Raw genomic sequence first — 24,959 nt, 5'->3', positions numbered from 1 at the left:
ACATACTTTTGGTTACATCTTACATTGTAACCTAAGACAATCTTGCTCTCAAGGTGAGATGTTTATTGTCAGCTCAGGATCTCCCCTCCCTGGATAACTCCAGAGATAACTCGCTACCAGACAGATGTCCAGCCTAGGTTATCTCACCAATTCCTGTGAGGGGGAAAATGCCCAGTTATGCACCAGCTGATAGGCAGAACAGATAAGCTCTTCTGTGGCAGACCAAAAGTCCTTCTACAGAGAGCATCCAAAGGAGAGCTGTGAAGATGGCGAAGGGCCTTAAGGGGAAACTGTATGAGGAGTGGCCAAGGTCACTTGATCTGTTCAGCCTGGAGAAGAGGAGACTGAGGGGAGACCTCATTGCAGTCTACAACTTCCTTGTGAGGGGAAGAAGAAGGGCAGACACTGATCTCTTCTCTCTGGTGCCCAGTGACAGGACCTGAGGGAGTGGCCTGAAGTTGTGTCAGGGAAGGTTTAGGTTGGATATTATAAAAAGGTTCTTCCCCCAGATGGTGGTTGGGCATTGGAACAGGCTCTCCAGAGAAGTGGTCACAGCACCAAGCCTGACAGACTTCAAGAAGTGTTTGGACAATACTCTCAGGCACATGGTGGGATTCTTGGGGCTGTCCTGTGCCAGACCAGGAGTTGGACTTCAATGATCCTTGTGGGTTCCTTCCAACTCAGGGAATTATTCTATGATTCTATGAATTCCAAATTAACAGGATGTTCCTCATTTTAACATCTTCTTATCCTTTTGGAGCCTGTGACTGCTTTGTCAATAGTGAACAAATCCAAACAGTAACTTAACTGTCATCTGAGTATGAAAATGGGTCAGTGTCCTGAGTGGAGTGGGAGCTTCAGTTTATTAAAGAAGCTCTGCCACTGAGTCACGAGGTGCCAAGAAGACCCCCCTGCTTCCAAAACTCCTCAGAGAGAGGAGCCTGAGTAATGCATCTTAGCCTCAGACTATCAACAGTTTGCCTTTTGCAACTTTTTCCTGCAAATTCTAATGATGGCAAATCAGATATATTTATATAAAAATTAATTATTTATTAAGACAAATGAACAGACAAAAGATAACTGATGAAAGATCTTAATCAGAATTACTACACAGTATAAAACTAAAAGAACTAACAGTAGATTATAGTATAACAAAACAGTGCAGTATATCAAAGTACCTATATTAAAGCTAGCAAAATAAATAGTATTGATTAGTAGTCGAACATAACTTACCACTGAAATGACAATAATGTACATAGATTCCTTCACTTAATCCCTTGGAAAGTAACCATGAAATAGATGTCCCCACTCATGGGAGAAACTCCACGCATTTCTAGGAAAATTTATAGAACATTTATGCTTTGTTGAAGTTTGGTATGGCTTTTACAGTTGTAAAGTGTATCTGTCAGTCAGAAATTCAGCTTATATTGTCAAATCTTACTTCAAAAGTAAGATGCTTATTGGCAATTGGGAGATGCCAGACCAGTGTTAACCCCATGGTGCCAAAATAACTCACTACAAGACAGCTTGTCCTGTTCGAGTTATCTGACTGGTTTACAAACAATAGATAAGTTCATGTAGGGAGTGAGATTCCTTGCTACAGTCAGATAAAAATGGTGAGTCACAGCTCACTGAACAAGAGGTTAGTCACTGAACACCATCTTAGTGATGTCACTCACGTCTCTGGATCTGCATCACTCAAGGCAAAGTTACAAATGAGTGTTAGAGGAATGCTTCAGATTGTTATACACAGCTGGAAACCTTGCTTATAGTTCCAAAAGCTTAGACCAGAGATCCAAGGAAGTGAATGCAATTTATATTGTATGTTTTCTAATACTTCTTCACAGCAGCTCAAGGGAAGCAAACCTATAGTCTAGCTGCTTGGAGGTGGTTGAGCTTTAAATAATTCTGCCTTATGAGTTTGCAGGATGCCTGAAGAAAGTTTAATCCTAAAATATTTTTTAAATACCACGAGTGACAGATATAAAGAACAGATGGAGGACCATGAAATAAGTCTGAGGCTTCTCATTGGAGTGATCACAAATCAGACAGCTAATTAAGTTATATTGCCTTGTTTCAAAAATCAGAATTGCTATGCTAAATAGTCTTGAGCTATTTCACTATTTTGGTTCAAGTGGAGTGTCTAGACTAGGCCACTTTTCCCTTGTGACCACTTCTGTATAAATGTGACTTTCCACTTGTATGCCAATACTTGGATTTTACTTTAGCTTAGCTGCTCTAAAGCTGGGTTATTTTAAAACCTATTTTGAATATGATAAAAAGATAGATCTTTTTAGACATAACAGAATACAGTGTTCAGGAGAAAGCTTCAACTTCCAAGTGTGTAGGGCAAGTCTTGTCACAAGGAAAGCTAAAACATTGGGTGTATTGACTTCAAAATCTTATTCAGTTGTTGGATTGTTGTGTTGTGTATTTGGGGGTTTTCTTAGTAGTTATGAGCTAAAACATTAAAAACAAACAAAACACCACCAAAAAACCAAAATCGATACAATGAAGTCCAAACAGATTCATTGTATTTCTGATCAAGCAACTTTCTTTGTATTGAATCACCTGGTATAGTTTGGGCATCAGAGATAAATAGCTCTCAAATACAGAAATGTGAGTCTTAATTGAATGCATTAAGCTTTTAAGGTTTTTTTATACAATTTCTACTTTTGATCTTAGGTCCTTTCAGTTATCTTGATGATGTCCCATTTAAGATAGGAGACAAATTCAAAATCCCAGCAAATGTTGGATTACCCATTGGTTTCAGCCTGCCTGATTCTCCCCAGCTTGTCAGAGAAGCCCAGGTAAGTGATGCCTTTCTGCTCTCTTCCTCCTGGTACTCTAAACTGCAAGTAGTCACAGTTTGTACATATGTTCAAATGTTAGTCTTGACGGTCCTGTAGTGTCATTTTGTATGCCAGGCAGTAGTTGCAGAAGATCTGTTAAAATGTATAGAAAAATAAAAATATGATAGGCTGTGCAAAAACCTACGTTTTAAAAAGTCTAATAATGTTTATTTTAGCATATCTACTTCAAAAAAGTACAGCATTTTTGTTGTGGAGTCCTGCTTTAAAAGACAGGTGTTTGACAAGAAAAGCAGGAACCTTCCTGGAATGCAAAATATGACACCCTTCCCTCCAAATTATTATAACTTTCAAAATCGAGTCACTTTCAGGCAAGGATATGAGAAAAGGAATAACAGTTCTTTAGTAGAATATATTTAACAAGATAAACAAACAACAACAGCAGCAAAAAACAAAACCAGAAACCAAATAACAGTCTTCTCTCACATGTCAAGCAATTTCTTTGGTGTAGTTACGACCACAACTGGCAGGAGCACTGGCAGACCCTGGCAAGGTTACAGTTTCACTGACTCCCATGCAGCCAGCAGAGGGCGCAAGTGAGGCAGGCCAGGTGCAATGATTCCCCGTGACTGCAAGAGAAACCTCCCAGCCAGAGAGGTCACTACCCAGCTAAGAGACTGCAACAATTGCACCCCTTTTTCTCCCTCAGGAACATTTCAATCATTTCAGTCATTTCCAAGATGTCCAGCTAGGTCTTTTGTCTCTTAAATACCATCCATTCATCATCTCTGGGGGCAAAAAATAGGAAGAAAATTTCCTGAGAGAAAGAAAAGAAAAAAAGAAAAAGCCTGACCCCTAACAGGTGGTTATAGGTCTAATTGTTACCTTGACTAAATTCAAATAGCATTTTTCAGAGGCAAATGCTAAGAACTGATACACCCATGCTATGGTATACTTGCAGATTCTTGTTTGAGGGTAACAAGTGTTTATACAACCATATTTCATGTGTTCTCACAATTGTGGGATGAAGAAATAAATTTTCAGTTCTTGTTTTCTGTGCAGTTCTGAGTGGGAATTCTTTTCCAGCTGTAGGGTAAACAGGTAAACAGGTTACAGCATGGTACACAGATGACTTCCAGGTCTTTGAGAAGCAGGTCTCTCTTACCATAAACTCATAGTAGCATAAAATCAACAGCTTTAACGTAAATGTTGAAAATCTAATCTCCAAATGTAGGTTATGATACAAGAAGTCTAATTGAACTATATTTTCTCATTTGGATCCATGATTTTCCTTGGCAGTCCAAACTGATGCTTGTTTTCATTTTAGTTGTGACAGATTATTCTGCTTTTTTTCTTCCCTTTTTTCTTTTTTTTAATTTGTTTTTTTTTCTGCCCTGCAACTCATCCACTGGAGAGCTGACTATCTCAATTACCCTACATCATGGCTTTTTCATTATAACCATTAAATGATTACCTGATTGTCCTAATACACATATTTCCACCCAGTTACAGTGGTATGGAAGAGCTAAAGGCAACTAATGTCCTATTGCTGGCTTCATTGTGCTGTCTCCATTTTCCTGCCATGCTGAGGCTCAAGTATATGTCCAATTGGATTGAAGTACCGAAGTACCCTGCATAATAGGATGCAACTATGTAGAATATGCATCTTGCAGTGCAATATGACTTTTTTTACAGCTGTACTGAGAGCTGTTAAAAAAAAAAAAAAAAAAAAAAAGTGCAAGGAAGCAAAATTGCCCAAAGCAATTTTTTAATATCAAAAAATTTTTGGTCAATTTTGGTCTATGTATATAGCCACACACACAAACCCCTGATAGCTCTGCTCAGACAGAAAAAAATGTATGATGAGGAGTGCTCAGCACTTCTGCCAGTGATTTGTTTTTCAAAGTTGCCTTACTGATAAATTGTGTATCACAACTCTTGGAGTCTTAGAGCTAAGGGAATGGAAAACTGTTATGCAGTTGAGACAAGAGGTCTCCAGGATCTCACTGGAGTCTGCTATGGGATAAGATGTGGTGCAACACATAGCAAGTCCCAGAAAAGCTTAGTAGAAGCCTAACAAGTTTTGCTGGTTTGTTGCTCTTTAGAGACAGGAAATTTTATGACCTAGCAGTCCCATGGCAAGAGCACTCCAGTTATGTGCCATTATCCTGTCAAGGGTATCTTATAACTTCTTGTGAGTCACAGGTTATACCCTGGACCTAACTTGTAGGCTGTGTTTTCTGAATATTTTTTTGTTATTTAAAGTGCATTTGAGGTTGTTAATTCTTACTAAGATATTAAAGCTTTAAGTAAATGTAGTCTGTTCAGAATGTTGTCCTTTCAACCAGGCCACTATTATAACCAGTAAATTGATAGTGAGTAGCTTACAAATGCCTTCCTGTGCTAACCTGGCCCTGAAGGAGCTGATGTTAAATGAGAAAAGCTTGTGAGATCTTGTCATGCCAGTAACTGCATCAAAATTTGCTACTGCAGGTAGTTGCCATCATCAGTGTAGCCAGTATATGCCCTTTGCTGGTGAGCTACTGGCACTGAAGTAATACCAATACCTCTTAAACTAGTGGGTATAAAGCTATAATATCAAGTCCCTTAGAAATATATTAGGGGGAACTGAGTAATACTGTATTGGTCTTTGGATGAAAAAAAAATACTTTGCTGTACTCTTGAATGACTTGTGGAACTTGTGGACAGGAGGTAGTTCAGTGATGCCAAATCTGAGTATGACTATCTAGTAGGCTTGCCACATCTGTTCTCTTGGGAGGAGGATGGGAGAGCTGTGAAACTGATCTTGGGATGATGTCCTGGTTTTAAGGACATGTGTCTGCCAAGGAAGGTGGAAACCTCCCTTGGAATGGAAAATGTGACCCCCCTCCTCTCCAAATTATTATAACTTTGAAATTATGGGGCTTTCAGACAAAGATATGGGAAAAGGAATAACAGTTCTTTACTAGTGTATATATATATATATGTATATGTATAATAAGGCAAACAAACAACCACAGTGGCAGCAACAACAAACAAAAACAGAACCCCAGTCATAGCCTTCTCTCGGCTGTAGACACTTCCTTCCCCTTCAGTGCAGTTACGGTCACAGCCAGCAGGGGCGCTAGTGGCTCCTGGCTGGGCAGGGCTGGGCAGGTGTGATGATTCCCCTGCAGCTGCAGGGGTCTCTGTGGCATGAGCTCAGCTGCCTCTTTCCACGTGGGTAATGGCGGACGTGCAGGTGGGAGAGATATAAAAGGAGCTTCCTTTACAAACTCACAATGGGCCCGGTGCCCCTCCAGATAGTGAAAGGAGCTGTAGCAGGAACCTTGGAGCATCGGCTGGAATGGCAGGCACACCCCAGGGTGGCAAACAAAATGTACCAGGAAACTCCACAGCCTTAGGCAGGAGCTGTGGGGGTCAGGTGAACACGAGGTGCTGGGTTAGAGTGTAGTGAAAAAGTCTGAGGCAGTGGCAGAAAGCAGCGGGGCTTTCCAGCTGCACCTGGGCTTCTTCGTAGCAGCTGCCACATGCAGCCGGAAAACGCGCCCTCTGTGAAAGGGGAGAGGATCGGGGTCCCGTGTTTTCCCCTGAGGCACCCGAATATATGGTGAGGGTCCTTTCCAGTCAGATTGGGTGTTACTAAGGTCCCAGATCACCGTCTGGTCTTACGATCAGAGACTCACCCACAGTAAAGAAGAAGCAGTGCTGGGCTGGACTCCGTGGTGGCAGTAAATTCTTCCTGCAGTAGCAGTAACTTGACCATTCCCCTTCAATCCCAAGAGCAAGAGAGAGAGAGAGGAGCTGAGCCCAGCCCTTCACTCCCCAGCCAAAATCTCCTGATACCTCTGCCCTTCCAAAAGAAAGCCCCTCAGCTAAGAGGCTGCAGCCAGCTGCACCCCTTCCCCCCACCTTGGTCGTTATCATCTCTTTGGCAACAGGTGGGAGAAAATTCCCTGAGAGAAAGGAAAAAACCCAAAAAAATTCTAACCTCCAACAGATGATCAGTAGCTCTATAGCAAAACTAAGTGTAGGAAGGAGGCAAAATATGATATTTTAGTCTAGATTATAGATAGGCTTTCGTGCTAGAGACAAAATGCACTATTTCTGAGGTCTTTTAGTTTTGTCAGTCTGTAAACCTACAGACAAGATATGCTGGGAAGCGAGGTGCTGGGAAAAAATTATGCCTGTCCATGATAATTCATGTAGCTCTTATTCTGTTACTTATGTTGCTGTTAGAAGTAGTAGCTATGGTCCTTATATAATTTATCTTTTTTTTCTCCTTTCTTTTCCCCTCCACCCCTGGCCAGTATGACTTCTCACTGGAAAAGAAAACAATTGAATGGGCTGAAGATATCAAAAAAATTGAAGCTGCCCAGAGAGAAGCTGAACACAAGGCAGAAGAAGCACTAGCAAACTCAAAAGCAGCTTCAGAGGACATTACCAAAATGGGATTCTTGGAGGGACCTTGTCCTGAAGTCATGCCTCCTCCTATTAACCCCATCCTCGCTAGCATGCAGCACAATAATATTCTTACTCCCACACCAGCCAACAGTAGTGCTGTGAAGCAAAAGGTTCTCAGTCCCCCTCGTCCAAAAGCAGACTTCAACCCAGCTGATTTTGAATGTGAAGAAGACCCTTTTGACAAACTGGAATTAAAAACTATCAATGATAAGGAAGAATTAAAAAATATTCTTGAAATTCATGTTGGTACTACTGGGCCAATTGTTGCCCAGCTATTAGATAATACTTTGCCCAAAGTAGAGTCTGAGTCTGTGTTGCAAGATGAGAAAGTTCTGACATCCATAGAAAGGGCTACGTTGGACTTCAAACCCCTTCACAAACCAAATGGCTTTATCACTTTATCACAGTTGGGAAACTGTGAAAAGATGTCCTTGTCTTCCAAGGTGTCCCTGTCCCCTATCGCTTCAGTGAGCAACATCAAATCCCTGTCCTTTCCTAAACTTGACTCCGATGAGAGTGATCAAAAATCATCAAAGCTTATGAGCACTTTCCACAGCCCTACCTGTCTCCACAATGGCACTTTGCTCAGCTCTTTGCAGACCTGTGCGCAGAGTAAAACCAGTGAACTGAATGGACGCCATATGGTGGGTCTTTCTGCTCTAAATGAGGACAGTGGCATGGAGACATCAACATTATCCTCTTCATCCAGACTGCCTTCCCTGGCTGTGTCAGCAGTTTGTACAGAAGAAGAATCACCTCAAAGCACAGAGATTATGGTAAACACACAATGGATTAGAGTTGGGGTTGCTGGGGAGATGTGGAGTTGTGGAGGTGCAGAGACATGTTGCTTCTAAAATGTCCTTTGGTTTTAAGTTCATTTAATGGGAGAGATGTGTAGATCGTGTGGTAGTTCCTCTTCATTTATGTTGCAAATTGATCAATTAAACAGGTCTTAATGCTGACAGTTCTGAACCTCAGATTATTACTTCACACGTTCCCCTAAATCTGTTATTTTTAGACCAGTTCTGGTGACTTTCAGCTTTTTGGTACTTGTTCATAGTTGCACACCATTGAGCTAAGCATGAGATCTTTGTACAGTCCTGTGTTTTGTCTTATCCAACTGAGCTACATAAGATTCTGAACTGGTCTTAGGTTTTGAATTAAATCTCTTCTAGATTTGTTCCTCAGTTTGCTTATATATTTGCTGGAAATAATGGAAATGACAGCTTTTCAAGGAATAGAAGCAATCACAGATTAAAAAACACATGTGCTTTGTCATTTGGGAGAAAAAGTGCTTGCAGTTAACCTGGAGTGAGAATTGTCTTTTTTTTTTAGCATTTAATTTATTTATATTCTTTGTGAGATACTTTTAAAAATCTAACCTTTTAAAAGGATGAAAATTATGGTAGTCTGAAACCTGGTATTTACCCTCTTCCTTGTAAAGGAGGAGGGAAGAATTGCTTTCTGGATACTAAAAGCAGTCCTGAGGATCATCTTGGATCACTAATGTTACAGTTGGTTGCTGTACAGCTCTGAGACAGGAATTTGATGTTTCATTTCTTCAAACTTGTAGCAAGTTCCAAAATTCATTTGGGGATGCTAAACGTCATGCCAGTTATTGTCTTTGTGAATAAGAGCAGAAATTTGAGTAAGTGTTGAGGTTAGACCCCAGCCAGCAACCAAGCTCCAGGCAGCCACTCGATCACTCCCCTGCCAGCAGGATTGGAGAGACAATCAGAAGCAGACAAGCAAAAAAGGCCTTGATGCTGTGCAAATGCTACTCAGCAATAACAAAACCATTTCTATGTTATCAACATTGTTTTCTGCACAAATCCAAAACATACTAGTCCATACTAGCTCCTGTGAAGAAAATTAACTCTACTCTAGTCACAACCAGCACATTCCACCCCTTATTCCACAGTATTTACATCATGTGCAGGTCCTACACTATCCAATACAACCTCATTAACCACCCCACTCTTTCCCATTCTTTGATATAATACACAGATATCATTCCCTTAGTCTGCAGGTCAGGACACTGCTGCTTTTAAGGCTTCTCTTCTCCATTGGTTCATGTGGTTCCTGTTTGTCCTGGTTTGAGCTGGAGTAGAGTTAATTTCTTCTCAGTAGCTGTTACAGTGCTGTGTTTTGGATTCAGAATGAGAATGGTGTTGATAACATACCAATGTTTTAGTTTTTTGCTAAGTCATGTTTATCCTTAGTCAAGAACTTCTTTTTTCTTTGACTCATGCTCTGCCAGTAAGGAGGTTCACAAAAGAAACCGGGAGGGAGCATAGCTGGGACAGGTGACTCAAACTGACCAAAGGGATATTCCAAACCTTAGAACAGTCATGCTCAGTATATAAACTGTGGGGAGTTGCCCAGAAGGGTGGCCAATCTGGGTTCAGGAAGGGGGGGGGGGGGGTGTCTGGCATCGGTCAGCAGGTGGTGAGTAATTGCATTTTGCAGCACTTGTTTTTTTCCCTTTTTATTATCATTATCATCATTTACCATTATTGCTGTATTTTACTTTATTTTCAGTAATTAAACTGTTCTTTTCTCAACTTACAAGTTTTACTTTGATTCTTCTCCCCATTCCACTGAGGTGGAATGGGAGAGAAGGGAGGGTTGAGCAAGTGGCTGCATGATGTTTCATTTCCAACTGGGCTTAAACCATGACACTGTTATAGTAATTCCTGTAACATACAACTCAAATAATGTCTGGCAACAATTTAAAGGTATATCCATTACAATCTCCACCCCTGGTCCTTTTGGGCCAGGTTATAGCTTTCAACATTGCAATGAACTCCCCTTGTTCCCAGCCTGGCTGCAACAAGGGGTTTCCTGCTAGAGTCCACCATTAGTAGAGTCCCCATCATAGTCCTCCATGGCTGCAGGGAAACAACTTCCTCACCATGGTCTGCACTGCAAGGAATCCTTGTTTCCCCTGCTCCAGCGTGGGGTCCCTCCCATGGGAGACAGTCCTCCACAAACTTCTCCAATGTGAGTCCTTCCCATGGGCTGCAGTTCTTCACAAACTGCTCCAGTGTGGATCCTTCATGGGCTCACAAATCCTGCCAGCAAACCTGCTCCAGTATGGGCTCTTCTCTCCACAGGTCCTGCCAGGAGCCTGCTCCAGTGCTGGCTTCTCATGGGATCACAGTCTCCTTTGGGTATCCACATGCTCCTGTGTGAGGCTCCTCCACAGGCTGCAGGTGGATCTCTGCTCCTGTGTGGACTCATCCATAGGTCACAGTCCCTTCAACTCGAGTTCACACTGGAGTTCCAGCCTGTCCATTACAGCAGCAGTGGCCTGGCCATCTGTCAGCCCAGGCACATCACCACTGCTGTTATCTAAACATTCCCAGGCACAATACAGTGAGGTGATGAGCAGCACAGCACTACAGCAAGCAGCGGAAGCAAAAAACAGCCACTAGCGAGCACTAGACTCTAATATAGTCAGGCAAGCGAGCCAATGGCAAGTGCAGGAGCCTGCCAATTAATAAACAGCACTAACAGCTATAAATTTGTCCTAGCACATTCCAGTCAAATCTGTTATCTTGAATCCTTTGATCCCCATGTTGAGTGCCAAAAAGGACTGTTATGGTTTAAACCCAACCAGCAACCAAGCCCCACACAGCTATTTGCTCATTCCCCTGCCAGCAGGATTGTGGAGAGAATTGGAAGGGTAGAAGACAGAAAACTCATGAGTTGAGATAAAGACAGTTTACTAGGGAAAGCAAAAGCCATGTGCACAAGCCAAGCAACACAAGGAATTAATTCACTACTTCCCATGGGCAGGCTATTGTTCAGCTATTTCACAGCTGTGAAATGACACATAACAATTACTTGGGAATATAAATACTATCACTCCAAATGTCTCCCCCTTTTCTCCTTCTTGTCTTTATATACTGAGCATGATGTCATAGGGTATGGAATATCCCTTTTGTCAGTTTGGGTCAGATGTCCTAGCTGTGTCTCCTCACAACTTCTTGTGCATCCCCATCCTCCTCGCTGGCAGGGAAGTAAAAGAAGCAGAAAAGGCCTTGACACCATGCAAACCCTGCTCAACAATAATAAAAAACCCCTCTGTTATCAACAGTCTTTCCAGCACACAACCTCATACTAGGTACTGTGAAGAAAGCTAACTACCCCAGCAAAAACCAGCACATCAGTAAGCTTGTTATTTTTTTTCCCCAAAGAACCTAAGATCTGGACACCAGTACTCATGCAGCCTAGTGAAAGCTGTATGGTCAAATCATCTAGCTGGCTCTAAAATAATCTGGCTGTTTCTGTCCAATATAAATGATGCTTCAGTGGTTCTGTGGCCTTACTGACATACTACAGGGTTTTGTGACACCATGTGCTCTGAAACAAGTGACACTGCTGCTCTCCTGTTCTCTCATCTCTTTTCAGACTTAGGTAAATGCATTATTAATTGTGAATTACAGTATTCTGACAACTAGTGTATTTGTCAGCACAGGAGAACAGCTGTTTATTGATCACCAGAACAAATTTAATACAGTAAACTTTGGCAGAAGCAGCAGCATGCTGAGCAACTGCTCACTGTTACAGATCACAAGTTTGAGAGGTGACTATTATCATATATAGCTCAGAGGTGAAAACCTGAAGTATGACACATCTCTAGGGATTAACATGAAAGATCACATACAACTAGATGACCACATTTTCACTCTTGACTATTCAAATCACTATGCCAGATTAAAACTTATTAAAGACTAAGAGGGAAGGAATATTCTCAAGAGTGCCGTAAGGAAAGATACAAACTGATAAACAAAAAATAGTCTTATTAGGAGAAGTAATAAAGATCTTAATTTGAAACTGTTTCTATTTTGGAAGTAACAAACCAAGAAATAGGTATGCCAACAGAACTAGACTTCAGAATGCACTTGTTTCATATTTCCACAATATGGTCCCAGTGGCTGGAAAAGGACAGCTGAGTTGCCAGAAATTGAATCACAGAATCATTTAGGTTGGAAAAGACCTTTAAGATCATTGAGTCCAACCTTTGACCGATCACCACTAGAACACTGAGTGTCATGTCCAGTTCTTCCTTGGACATGATTTGTAATTGTAACAAAATTTTGAAATTGTAATTGAAGTAAATGTAACAAAAGTCCTCAGAATGTGAAAATTACAGAAGGAAGCCATAGTCATCTCTGTGACTGGGAGCAGAAGGGGCATGTCTCCCTTCAAGGTTACACAAGAATAAGCCTGTCCTTTTTAGAAAGCCTCAGAACAATTATATGTCCCAGTGTAATTCACAGTGGGGTTTTTTTGTTGTTGTTTGTTTGTTGGGGTTTTTTGTTTGTTTGTTTGTTTGTTGTTTTTTTTTTTTTGTTGGTTTTTTCTCACAAGACTAGAAATTGTAACTTTGGATTTGGAGTTTCCACTGGAGTTTATGCTTTACCAGTGAATTTGATCTAGGGTTCTTTGGATGGAAATAAACTTGTGACTTCTCTGAGACTGCATTGATTCCGTTCTGGGTGGTCTCCTCTCCTCAGTGTATTTATGGTGGGGTTTTGTTGTGGTTTTTTTCTTGATTGGTTGGTTTTGTTTGGGTTTTTTTGAAGCTCACTAGTTTGCTTTTTGCAGCATTGGCAAAGGGGAGAAATGATTAGTGAAGTCAACAGGTTGGAATTAAACAAAGCTGATCAGAGACCTGATTAGTATGACGCATTTAAAGAAATCTGGATGCTGGAGGATGGAGTGCTCCTGGTTGACCATTCAGAATATATATTGCTGCAGTAGTGTGATGTATGCAGGCACACCAGCTGCAGACAGGTCTCCCAACCTATAAAGTCCCTAAAAGTAGGCACAGTGTACAAGTACATACTGAAAGCAATGTATTTTTCCTTCTTGAAGGGCACTGAAATGCAAGTTTGAGATGTAAGGGGGCATGAGGGCTGAATGACCAGTCCTAGCTTTGTCCCCCAAAATTCCTTTAGCTGTTTCCCTCCTCCATTGGAACTCTCTGACCTCAAACACAGGTTGTCAAGCTCAAGTACATTGAGGAAGAGGAGTTGGTCCTGGACTCTTGAATCTCTAAGAAGCAATTTTGGTTTTCCTGGTTGCAGCATTGATAACAAAGCATCATCCTTCAGTTTGATAACCAGCTGATTTCAGGGCTACTCCAGAGACCCACTTCAGTGTATCCCATATTCTAGTTGTAGTGGTTTCACATTTGCCAATTTCTGTTTCCCAAATTTAGTGTAGTGGTTTGAGTGTCTACCAGAATCATTTACTCTTTTTCTTCTGTGAGATAGGATTAGGAGAAAAGCAAAGCAGGTTCAAACTTAAAAGGTATAAAGACAGATTTATTAACAAAATTACAAGAGAGGAAAAAAATTAATAAGAATCAGAATAAAACCTTCAAAACCACTTCCCTCTCCCCCAACAGCTTCTTTTCTTTCTCACAGACAACATATAAAGACAAAACCCAGAACTCTAGGTCAGTACCACTTATAAAATAGTCTTTCATCAGTCCATTTAGAGAGAGAAGTCTCTTTTGGTCTGCTATGTTAACTTTCCACAAGAAACAGTCCCCTTGTGGCTTTTAACTCTCACAAAAACAGCCGCCCGGGGAAAATCTGCAGCTGTGAACCTCCCATATCATGTAGCCTTTCCCGCAGCTACATATGGGCCATGGACTCATGCATACTCATGGGGTATAATTTTTAAAGATGAGCGGCTCCAAAAGCAAAGGGTTTTCTTCACTATCTCTAAAATCATCTCAAGAAACAGGTCTTCTTTTTCCCTGGGGGCAGAGGGCTTCTATCTTTATCTTCCTCTGTTCAAAATTCTCCATTAGATCACAGCTATTTCAATATTTACTTAGTCCATCACAAATGCCTTTCCTTATCTCTACAATTCAAATACTCTCATCATCTCCTCAAATGCATATTTGTTCAGTGGTTTAAAGGAATAGTCTAGCATATTACAGTCTGTTACCACGGCTCAGAAAAGACTTTCAGCTGAAAGATCAAAGCATCTTCTCCATCTCCTCATCTAAGATACCACTTTTCCTCAACTGACCCCAAATCTTCATAGTGTCTCTTTACATGTCTCACTCTCTGGCTGTCCTCTCACTCAGAGAAAGGTTAGTGCTTTGCAAGTTTCATCTGTGTAAGGAAAGAGTTAACATTCTCCCAGGTCTGCAGAGGGCGTGCTGGTTCTTCCCCGGGAGATGGCCGAAGGTGGCAGACTCAGGCTGTGCCGAGGCTAGAGCCAGGATCTCTCGCGTGGCTGAGCTTTCCCCCCCCCCCCCCCCTTCCCCCCGTCAACCTGTCCGGCACCCGCTGGAGGAGGCGGGGGCTCGACCTGGACTGTGATGGAAGTGCGGCATAGCAGCAGATGTTAGCAGCCACTTGGGCCCGGACTTGGCCGGGACAGGGCATACTCTCCTCCCCTCCCTCTGCCCGGGAGTCATCAGGCCCACCCCGGCCGAGACAGCTGCAGCGGCAGGGCCCGGCTGGTCCACCAGGCCCCAGGGAGCCACGCGACGGAGCGAGGCCGGCCCTGTTACCTGTTCTGGGGCTGGGAGGAAAAGGAAGTTTTCTGAGATTCATCAGATTTTTAGCCCTGTGTGTTCCCAGAGGCGTGTCATCTTTCTAATTGGTCAATCAAGCTGTCAACTTCAAAGCCAGTCACTAATTGGTTTTTGCTATAACTTTCTTGAAAAAATCCCTTCCATGCTAAACCAGCACACTAGTGCTTTTTGCTTTGGCAAAAGTGCCTGGAGGAAGGGGGTGTGTGAAGAGCTTTGAACCCCTCTACCACCATGAGGAGAGGTTCTTGCATAAACCAGTCCATCAGACCAAACATGATTTCTTGGGCTTTGTGTCCTAGAAGATAAATTCTTACCCTGGAGATGAAAATGGGTAGAAATGCAGAACAAGGCCTTTTTCCCCCCCTCTCTTTTCTTCCCTCCCCCAATAGATGGATTTTGCCAAAATCCTAACATATAGTCTCAAAATTGTTTTTCTATGAATAGTTTTTTTGTTGTGGTTTTTTGTTTGTTTGTTTGGGGTTTGTTTTTGTTTGTTTATTTTTTTTCAGTTTGGGCCCAAAGAAGGCTTTTCTGAAAGATGTAGACAAGCTTTCAAGCAATCTATGTTGGCTTGAAAAGATATTAAGGAAAGGCAATAAACATAGGCCCTTGGTCCAAAGTAATTTCTTGCAGTCTTTTTAAATCTGATTTAAAACGCAGGAAGACTTTGAAATGGATGAATTGAAAAGGCTAGAGTTCTGACTTTGCACTTGGATAAAGTAATATAAAGTGGAGGGTTGCTTCTGCCCTCCAGCAGCCTGGTTCTGCAGAAATGGAGCAGGTGTACAGCAAGGAACATTATCCAGCCTTGTTAGTGTACTGAGAATGGGACCAAGTGTTGGGCACTGGTAGAAAAATCACATGCTCTTTTTAGCCAGTGTGCCATTTTGCTCGTATATGGTGGTGGTGTGGATAAGTTATTTAGGTCACTTAAAGAATCACCATCAAAAGTATTAGCAAAAGTGGTTTTAATATGAATTTATAAAAGTGTGATTTAACAAAGTTTGATGGCAAGGTTCACTCTATTACTTACTACATGGATGAAACATACAAAAGAAAATCAAGTTAGAATTGATTTAGAATCATTTACACAGAGACCAAAGATGCAAAAGAGTAAAAGAGACCCTCCTGTTGAGTCACAAGGTTCATAGTGGACCCCCTTGGTTTCTAAACTGACAGAGCTTAGGTGCAACTAGGTCCAATTTTAGTATCAGGCTTGGACAATGGTTTATGTCTAATGGAATCAGCTACATGGATTTCATTAGTATTAATTCATCATGCTATCAGTCACTTACCAAGGATCTGTTGTGAAATAAAGGGTATCTCCACCTCAGGTAAGGAATCTCAAAAACTGAGAGACAGCCCAGCTCAAGGGGAGAGTCACTGGTGTGCAGTCCAGTTGCAATTTAGAGAGAACTCAAATTGGACTCATCCAAAGATCTGTTGTTGATAAAAAGTGTCTTTGCCTCCAGGAGCAACCTTGAGAGGCATCCCAGCTCAAGAGATGACTGCCCTGCAGCCACACTGCCTAGCAGGGAGAGCCCAAAGTTGGCTCACTTAGATTGTCATATTTATGGGATAAAGTGGTTGGCTCATAGTCAAATTGCATATGATGGGAAAGGTATGCATGAGACTCCTTAAACCCACAACTTTCTTTGGTCCTTGATAAATGCATCTTGGAAAAATCACACACTATTCATATGTTAATTGCACAATCATGTTCCAAGCTCATATGCATCAATGCTCTCTGCTCCTTTGCGTTTCATAGAACTACAGCTCAGACCTTTACCTCCTTTGGAGCCTGTATCAAACTACTGCAGGTTTAGTTTAGGGGGTTGAGTGCATCCATCACAGGTGTATGAAATTAGGTGCTTTGAGACTAGAAAAGAGGTATGTGTTTCTCTTACTCCTCATGGTCAAAAAAATTAAGGGAAGTCTCTAGGCAATGATTTTAAAATTATCACTATCATTTAGCCAGCATGTTACACTGAGCTTTGTGAACACGTAGAAGTCACAGTGACAAAATAAACAAGCTTACAATTATTATGAGAGGGGACACATCCTTCTTGACATATAATTTGTTTTTATAGAGTGCTGAAAGAATTATACTTATGATGTCTATTCTATAACTTCACATAACTGAGTAATGTCTGCATCTTACATGTGGAAGCCTGATCAGACCACAAGTCTCCCTAGTATAGTAGACTTATTCCCAGATCTCTCCCATAAAACCCTTCCTCCCCAGCTGTAGCAAATTCTGTTCACTGGTGCATAATGTTTATAGTTATCTTATTTGTATGTTGTCCAACAGGTGCACCCAGACTACAAGGAAACAAAAATACTTATGGTAAGTTCCCAAATACCTGTGTGCTTGCATTGGATCATGTTTCTGAAAATCTCCAGAAGTAGTGTTTATTTGAGTACAGAAAATCATAGGTGATGAGTAAACTTGGGGTAAAGAAAGCAATCTGCATGCTTCTGCTGAGGTACAGGGTTTGACTATATCATATGGTTGGGCACTGAAAGATTTTCATCCTCTGGTAGGAGAGGTCATATTGGAAAGAATCTGGGTTGTTGGTTGCTGTTTTGAGGGTTAAAAAAGTATGGTGGGAATCAGACTGAGCATTGCTTGGTTTCATCCTAACAGTAGCTTCCCAAGGGCAGTCTAGAAAACCTCTTGGATTAATTACATGGGGTATCCTGGTTCTGCACTAGCCAGAAACAGGATGAGGGGATGCAGATGACCATCACCTCAGTCTCTGGATTTTCCCCTTTAGGTAACACACCAAAATTTCCCAGTGTCTAAAGTGCCCAATAATACCAGCTGCACAAAACAGTCAGGTGACCCTGCTCCTGCACTACAGCAGGCCCTCTCTGCTAGTGAGAGGCAGTGCATAGAGACAGTCGTCGGCATGGGATACACACCTGAGGATGTCCTGAAAGCCATGAAGAAGAAGGGACAGAACATATACCAGGTAAGAGCTTGTGCAGTGGGGAAGAAACCCTTGATTGGATGCTGATTCTGCTGAGAAACAAACCTAGGTTTGCAAAATGTATAGGGGGAATATATTTATTCTAACAAGAGGTTGCAGCCTGTAACTGCTGTGATGTTAACTGCTAGAGAAGTTGTCAGCTGGTAATAAAGGCTCCCAAAACCAAAGAAAAGAGTGTCCACACTTGTTTCTGATGAGAGACTGAGTCAACCACACCTGTGGGTGCTGGGTAAGAGCTGCACTGAGCTTGGGATGGGCCCTTAGTTCCATGTCAAGCTGGGAGAGGTACTGGGCTTTCCCAGAAGCCACAAAACCATCCAAAGGAAGCTTAGCATGGCTCTATGCCATGCTTAGTGCCATGTGACAAAAGAACCCCAGGCAATTTCCCTTGTTCTGAGCATGGGTTGCAATGCTGATGTCTCTACTTGTAGAGGGATTTTGTCTCTGCAGGCTTACATCCCTGAAAGCCTCTTGCAAGGTACCACTGACCAACTTTTTTTTGTGTGCTATGTTGCTTCCTGCCTCATGTGTTGCCTCAAACGCTTGCTAAAACCAGGTCATTGAACATTAAGCGCTGCAGGGTGAAGCGTGGCTCTGTGTCTTGGATCCGCTTCAAACATTTTAAAGCAGGAAGAGTGTGGCCAAACTTTCTGTGTGGGAAACCCTAGGTGGACTGTGTGCAGAGCATTGCCTGGCAGGACTGCCTGTTGCCTGGGGAGGAGGAGCATCCCAGTGACTCCTTGTGGAGCTGATCTGCTTGCCCACTACCTACACATTGAGAGTGATTTAGGCTGTGTGGTGGAGTGAACTGTAGTATCAAATGAAAAAAATGTCCCTTAGGATGGTGGTTTTAAATCCTGCTGTATTTGCAAGCTGTGTTCTTTTGTGGACCTAGCATTACCTATCAGACATTTTCCCCTACCCCTCAAAACTGAGGACAGGTAAGAAATTTGGCAGTGGTTTCTGTTCGTGTGAGCTGGGATTTGCAGCTTGCTCACTGGTATGCTGAGTTGATCTTTAAAGCCTGAATGCTTTCAGATTGCAATAGCTCTTGTGACTGGCTGAGAAGCTAAAAGCTGTGACATCTTGACTGTTGAATCTACAGTTTCATCTTAAAAATTTGTAGTATAAAAAGCAGAGTTAAATGTCTAAAGATTGGCTTGTGAGACACTCAACTAGAGCAGATGATGTTCAGAGCTGGTGGGAGAACACAGGAGGACAGAAGGGCTCATCTGCTTTCTCTGAACAAGTTCTTGCATAAAGACCATCTCAGATCTACTAGGAAGGACTTTATCTGAGTCCCTGGAGAAGCCTGGGGTAAAGTCATGCTGAGCCCCTCTGCATGTACAAAGATGGTATTCAGCCATGTGCTGCAAATGCTGCTCTGCAAGCTTAGTTTCTTTTCTTCATTCCCCACAGGTTTTGGATTACCTGTTTGTACATGGACAGCTTTGTGAGAAGGGCTTTGATCCACTTCTTGTTGAAGCAGCTTTGGAAATGCACCAGTGTTCAGAGGAGAAGGTGAGGGCACAATGTGTGCAGGAATAGAGAGAATGTGCAGTTTCTCTGGCTGATGTAATTCTGGCTTTTGTGGTAATGCCACCTTGTTTCCAAAACTGCTGAAGGACATCCTTGTGGTGATAAAGTGAATATGTGTTAAAGCATTAGAATTATACTGTGTTCCTTTATCATTCTCACTTGCATGCATTTTTATGGAGACAGGATTTTTTCAAGACCCTGCTTATTCTGGTTGCAATGTTTTGAACCCAGAGTTCTCTTGTGTGTGAGGTGCTTGGTACAGAAACAGTTAATTTCAGAAGCAGCAAATTATCTTTCAAAACCTGCCAGCCTCCCCTGGCTGTGAATTTTCTCCCTTGTACAAATGCATCTACCTGGCTGCTCAGCAAATTGGGTTAGTGCTCTCCCTGAAAGAAGCTGGAAAATGGTTTTTTTTGGGTCTGGTTCATTGTTTGGCTGTTTTACAAACACCAAAAGTACAGAGAAAGGAGTGAGTAGCCAGCTCAGAAGACAGCAGGATCTTTTAAAATTTGACTGTCTGCTGTGTGCCCAGTTATTATGTGAAATCTTTAGAAGTGAAACCCAACCCCCCAGATGTAGAATAATAGAATGGTTTGGGTTGGAAGAGACCATAAAGATTATCTAGTTCAAACCCCTCCCCCTTCCTCCATAGGCAGGGACACCTGGAAGGGCTCAAAGCCCCAACTTTTCTTGGCAATCTGTTCCAGTGTCTGATCACCTTCACAGTATTTTTTTTTAATATTTCTTCCTAATATCTAACACAAACCTACCCTCTTTCAGCTTAAAGCTATTCCCCTTTGTCCTATCACTCCATGCCCTTGTAAATAATCATTCTCCAGCTCTCTTGAAGCCCCTTTAGGTACTTGAAAGCTGCTACAAGGTCTTCCCAGAGCCTTGTCTTCTATAGGCTGAGCAATCCCAACTCTCTCAGCCTGTCTTCATAGGAGAGATGCTCCAGCCCTCTGACTATTTTCATGGACTCCTCTGGACTCATTCTAACAGGTCCACATCTTTCTTGTGCTTGGGACCCCAGATTTGGATGCAGTACTCCAGATGGAGTCTTACCAGAGCAGAGGGGGAGAATCACCTCCCTTGACCTGCTGCCCACATTGCTTTTGATGCAACCCAGGATACACTTGGCTTTCTGGGCTGCAAGTGCACATTGCTGGGTCATGTCCAGCCTCTCATATACTAGCCCCCCCAAGTCCTTCTCAGCAGAGCTGGTCTCAATATATTTATTCATCCCCCAGCCTGGATTGATCCCAGTGTTTGCCTTGACCCAGGTGCAGGACCTTGCACTTGGACTTGTTGAACTTCATGAGGTTTGCACAGGCCCACCTGTCAAGGTCCCTCTGGATGACATCCCTTCCCTCCAGTGTGTCAACTGCACTACATAGCTTGCTCTCATCTGCTGAGGGTGCGCTCAATCCCCCTGTCCATGCCACCAACAAAGATGTTAAACAGCACCGGTCCCAATACCAACCCCTGAGGAACACCACTCATCACTGGTCTCCACTTGGACATTGAGCCCTTGACTGCAACTCTTTGAGTGCGACCGTCCAGGCAATTCCTTATGCACTGTGTGGTGCACCCTTTAAATCCATGTCTCTCCAGTTTAGAGACAAGGATGTTGTATGGGACAGTGTCAAATGCTTTGTGCAAGTCCAGGTAGATGATGTCAGCCGCTACTGACATCATATATATGCCTTCTTGCCTTTCTTGGACTTTGTGATGAGATTGCAAACAGAGGAACAACAGTGTGAAAATGGGAGCAGTGATGTAGTTCAGTAAATGAATTTACTACTGTCTTAACCCCAAAACTGGAAATGGCTAATCTCCTGATTGTCCATCTCAACCAATTTGATTTTGGTTTGATTTTGTCATCATTTGTTATCCCTCCCCCCAAAGTGGAGCAGAGATCCTGTAAATCGCAGAGAGTTCATAAAAGTCTGATCAGTCATTCACTTCTTGTTACTTTATTTTTTTTTTTTAATTTGGGGAGGATTTGTGGTTTATGTTGGTAGTATTGTACACAGTGTGTCCAATAGGATTTGTGCTAATCCCACAAGTTTGTCCTAGATCTGAAGAGCCATTTGATATCAAGAGCTACTGTGCTGTTCCCAAAGTCAATGTAACTTTAAAAAAATTCAGATGCAACAGTAGATGTGGGGGAGCGGGGTGAGATTAATCAGAGTCAGTTAGGCCGGGCTGATAAATTTCCTACTGGGAGAGACACCCCCACAGACAGCTTTGCTGCCTTTGCTGAAGAGGATTTTGGAAATGCAGGCCTGCAAACACAGGGGACTGAAGATGAGTCTCCATGGGCTACTGCACCCAGAGCTCTGCCAACTGTGGTGTGAGCAGACTTTCTCCAACCATTAGAATGGGCTGTACTTGGGGTGTAGAAATCCACCCTATGGGGTGCCCAGTCACTGAAGACTGGCTGTGTGCTAAACCTCCACTGAGCACTGAACCTCTTCTCTCTTGCAAATAATGGACTGTCTGTGTCTTTCAGATGACAGAGCTTCTCCAACTAATGAGTCAATTTAAAGAAATGGGCTTTGAACTAAAAGACATTGAGGAGGTCTTATTACTACATAACAATGACCAACAGAAGGCTTTGGAAGATCTGATGGCCCGTGCAGGAGCCAGCTGAAAACACGTTCCTGGATTCTCATCATGCAACAGAGCAAGACCAGAGTGACTTAATCTCAGCAAGGAGTTTGGCTTTTTGCATATAAGGGAGAGTGTCTGAGCAAGCCTGCCCATGTGCATCACTCCAGCATTTCTCTTTCCACTGGGAGCCAACTTTCTTTCTTAAATTAAATTTAAGTGTCCTTTCCTAAGTTTCCTTTTTTCCAGTTTGGCCACAGAGAGTTTAGGCTGTCCAGCCTCTATTGGAATTGTACATAGGTAGAGATGGGGTGGTTTCTCTCACTCACCTTTGCACTGGAGTTGAACAGAAGAACATTGTTGGTTCTGAAACTAGTGTGCTTTGGTTCTTTTAAGCTGCTTTCATGGTGTCTGCTTGTACTGAATTACTTGATTGTGTCATAGTCCAGATTAACTGGTTAAATTTGACCTTTAGTGCAATTGAGTTTTATTTTTTTGGGGGAAAGTTAGTCTGCAACTTAGTAAAACACTGTTTCAGAAACTGTTGCTATGCAGAGAGCCTATTCCTCTTGGGTTATTTTACCCATGCATCCAACACTTCTGCCAGACATGCGTGTTCAATGCTGAGTGGTCTGTAAATTCCCTTGAAACGGGTAAGCTGTGAATTCTATCTGGAACTGCAACTTATGTTGGGTTTTGAACCTGAAGGCAAAGAGCTGGAGCTTAGTATTCTTAACCCTCCAGGTTTGTAGGATATTTAAGGCAATGCTCTGCTAGGAAATCAGTTCTCTTTTTGTTTTAAATAATACTCAGTGTGATGCAGGAGGTTCCTTTCAAACACTTTCTTTAAAAGAGATATACTCACTGCATTAGTTCCATTTCTCACACTGCTATAAAAATGCATAATAACATCTAGTACTAGAAATCAGCTTTTGGGTTGGTTTTGATAGTGAAAGTTCTAAGTACTTAAAATATCAAGTCTTGAGGAATCTTTAAAGTAATTCACTAAATATTTTGATTCTGCTGAAGAAAAACTAACAAAATCCTCAATATAACTCCCAGTGTCATGGTTACCATCTCTCATGCTCTTTGACTTCAACAAATTAACTTGCTGGATCCTGCCTCCCAGGTGCTGCCTGCTCCTGTAGGCACACATGCACACTGTTGGGCAGAACAACCAGAGGTCTCCAGGCAGATGGCTGCAGTGGTGCAAAAACCAAGCCTAGGGATCCAAAATCGTGTTACAGCATGGAGCTGGGAGCATTGAGAACTTAGGCAGAGAAAAACAGCTTGGCTCATTTCCTCAATTTAATTTTTCTGTAGATTTTAGCTCATCAGGACCCTGAAGGAGATGACATTTGTCTCTATTATGTTGTTAACTTTATATGACCAAAACATGTAATTTGGGTCCAGTGTTAACTCCTGGAGTTGTCTGTGAGGTTCTCAACTATGTTAATTACCTTTACTTAAAACAAAATGTTGCTGAGAAAATATGTACTTGGTAAGTATCTAGGAGGTGTGGAGATGAATGATGAATAGGACCAGGACAGATTTCCTTGCATGTATCCCATAGTACTGAGCTTCACCAGCTTCTATTAGTGGGACTGGAATTAAAACTTTTCTAAGAAGGACATTCAGCAGCTGGTGGATCAGCAGCTTCTGCCTCTGTGGGTGCAGGTATAGCAGTTGTCCAGCTTTCCTTCCCAGATAAGAAATGTGACAGTTTAAAATGAAGAAATGGGGTTCCTGATTAATCAGAAAAGCTGGAAAACAAAACATGAACTGCTTTAATGTCACTGCTGAGAGCATTCAGTTGTGTTGCTTGTTTCAGTTTTCTCACAATTAATATCCAAACAAATCTGTCTGGTACTAGACAATCCTGAAAGGGCAAGAAGTCTTGCCAGCAAAGAAACAACTATTTAGACCAAACTTCTGAATAAAATCATCTCTTCAATTGTGTTAATGTGTGTTGTTTTTCTGGTCTCCCCACTACAGTAACCATTCAATGGTTAACAATGGAGACTGTTGTAGAGATGAGAGCAGAGAGGTGAAGATGGAAAGTGATACCTGTAAAGCTGGTGGTCTTCTTCCAAAAAGATGTACCCCTCTGTGTCTTCCCTGGTGACACTGTTCTTGCTTTGTCAGTAAAGTTTCTGGATTTACATCTGTATTAGGTTTGCATGGCCAGGTGTCCTGGGTTGCAGTGTAGGATGTACACAAAGTATTTATTCTATCACCATCTTCATGAACTGTTGAAACCGGGTGGGCTAGTGTTTTCCCAAGCCCCCTGCCTCTTCTGCTAATGACGTTTGGGGTGTCTTCTGCTAATGGCCCATTAACGCTTGGCCCATGACTCACAGGTAACTCCCTCCAGGGGTTATCTCTGTTAATGGGCCATCAAGGACCCACTTCACACTTCTCATGCTATTGTGAGATGCTCTGCCCAGGGGGAGGAGCCAAGCATTCTCACCTGGATATAAGCTGGTATGTGAGACAGTGCAAGGGCACTTACCCACTGGATTCCCAGAGGAGCAGGGCTGCCAGACCTTTCTACAGGATCACTGCTTCAGGAAGAGCACTTCACCTGGACTGCTTCCACCATCCTGCTCAGGTTGTATTCTGACCCTGTCAGTGGTCCTTTGTGTTATTGTATTTATTTTATTTTACTTTTACCTTTTTACCTTTCTTCTTATTAAATTATATCTCTGACTTGGAGCCTCTCATTCGTTTTGCTTTCAAACCACAACACCAGGTTTTGGTAGAAGAGGGGCTATGGGTGTGGCTTCTGTGAGAAGATGCCAGAATCTTATCTCATGTCTCAGAGCCACTGCCAGCTGTTTCCAAGATGTGTCCATTGCTGTCCAAAGCTAAGTCAATTGGGAATGGTGTTAACTTCTGTGATAACATATTTGGAAAGGGGAAAAAACTGGAACAGCAGCCAAAAAAGAGTTGAGAATATGTGAGAAAACT

At 42.3% G+C, this 24,959-nt stretch overlaps 1 protein-coding gene across 3 annotated transcripts in view; it reads left to right on the top strand.

Annotated features, from left to right (window-relative positions):
* LOC310922226 (ubiquitin-associated protein 1-like) overlaps positions 1–24,387 on the top strand; it is a 72,941-nt gene extending 48,554 nt beyond the window's left edge. For all 3 annotated transcript variants that reach the window (XM_083882672.1, XM_083882671.1, XM_083882673.1), the window contains exons 3-8: positions 2,686–2,810; positions 7,121–8,050; positions 17,156–17,191; positions 17,622–17,819; positions 19,257–19,358; positions 21,892–24,387. In XM_083882672.1, the coding sequence (XP_083738798.1) occupies positions 2,686–2,810; positions 7,121–8,050; positions 17,156–17,191; positions 17,622–17,819; positions 19,257–19,358; positions 21,892–22,032 (1,532 nt within the window). In that variant the 3' untranslated portion in view covers positions 22,033–24,387. The remainder of the gene's footprint in view (positions 1–2,685; positions 2,811–7,120; positions 8,051–17,155; positions 17,192–17,621; positions 17,820–19,256; positions 19,359–21,891) is intronic.
* The last annotated feature ends 572 nt before the right edge of the window (positions 24,388–24,959 follow it).

Source organism: Zosterops lateralis, assembly GCF_965231275.1.
Source record: "Zosterops lateralis genome assembly, chromosome: W".
Taxonomy (NCBI): Eukaryota; Metazoa; Chordata; class Aves; order Passeriformes; family Zosteropidae; genus Zosterops; species Zosterops lateralis.
This window is presented reverse-complemented; position numbering and strand designations above follow the sequence as displayed.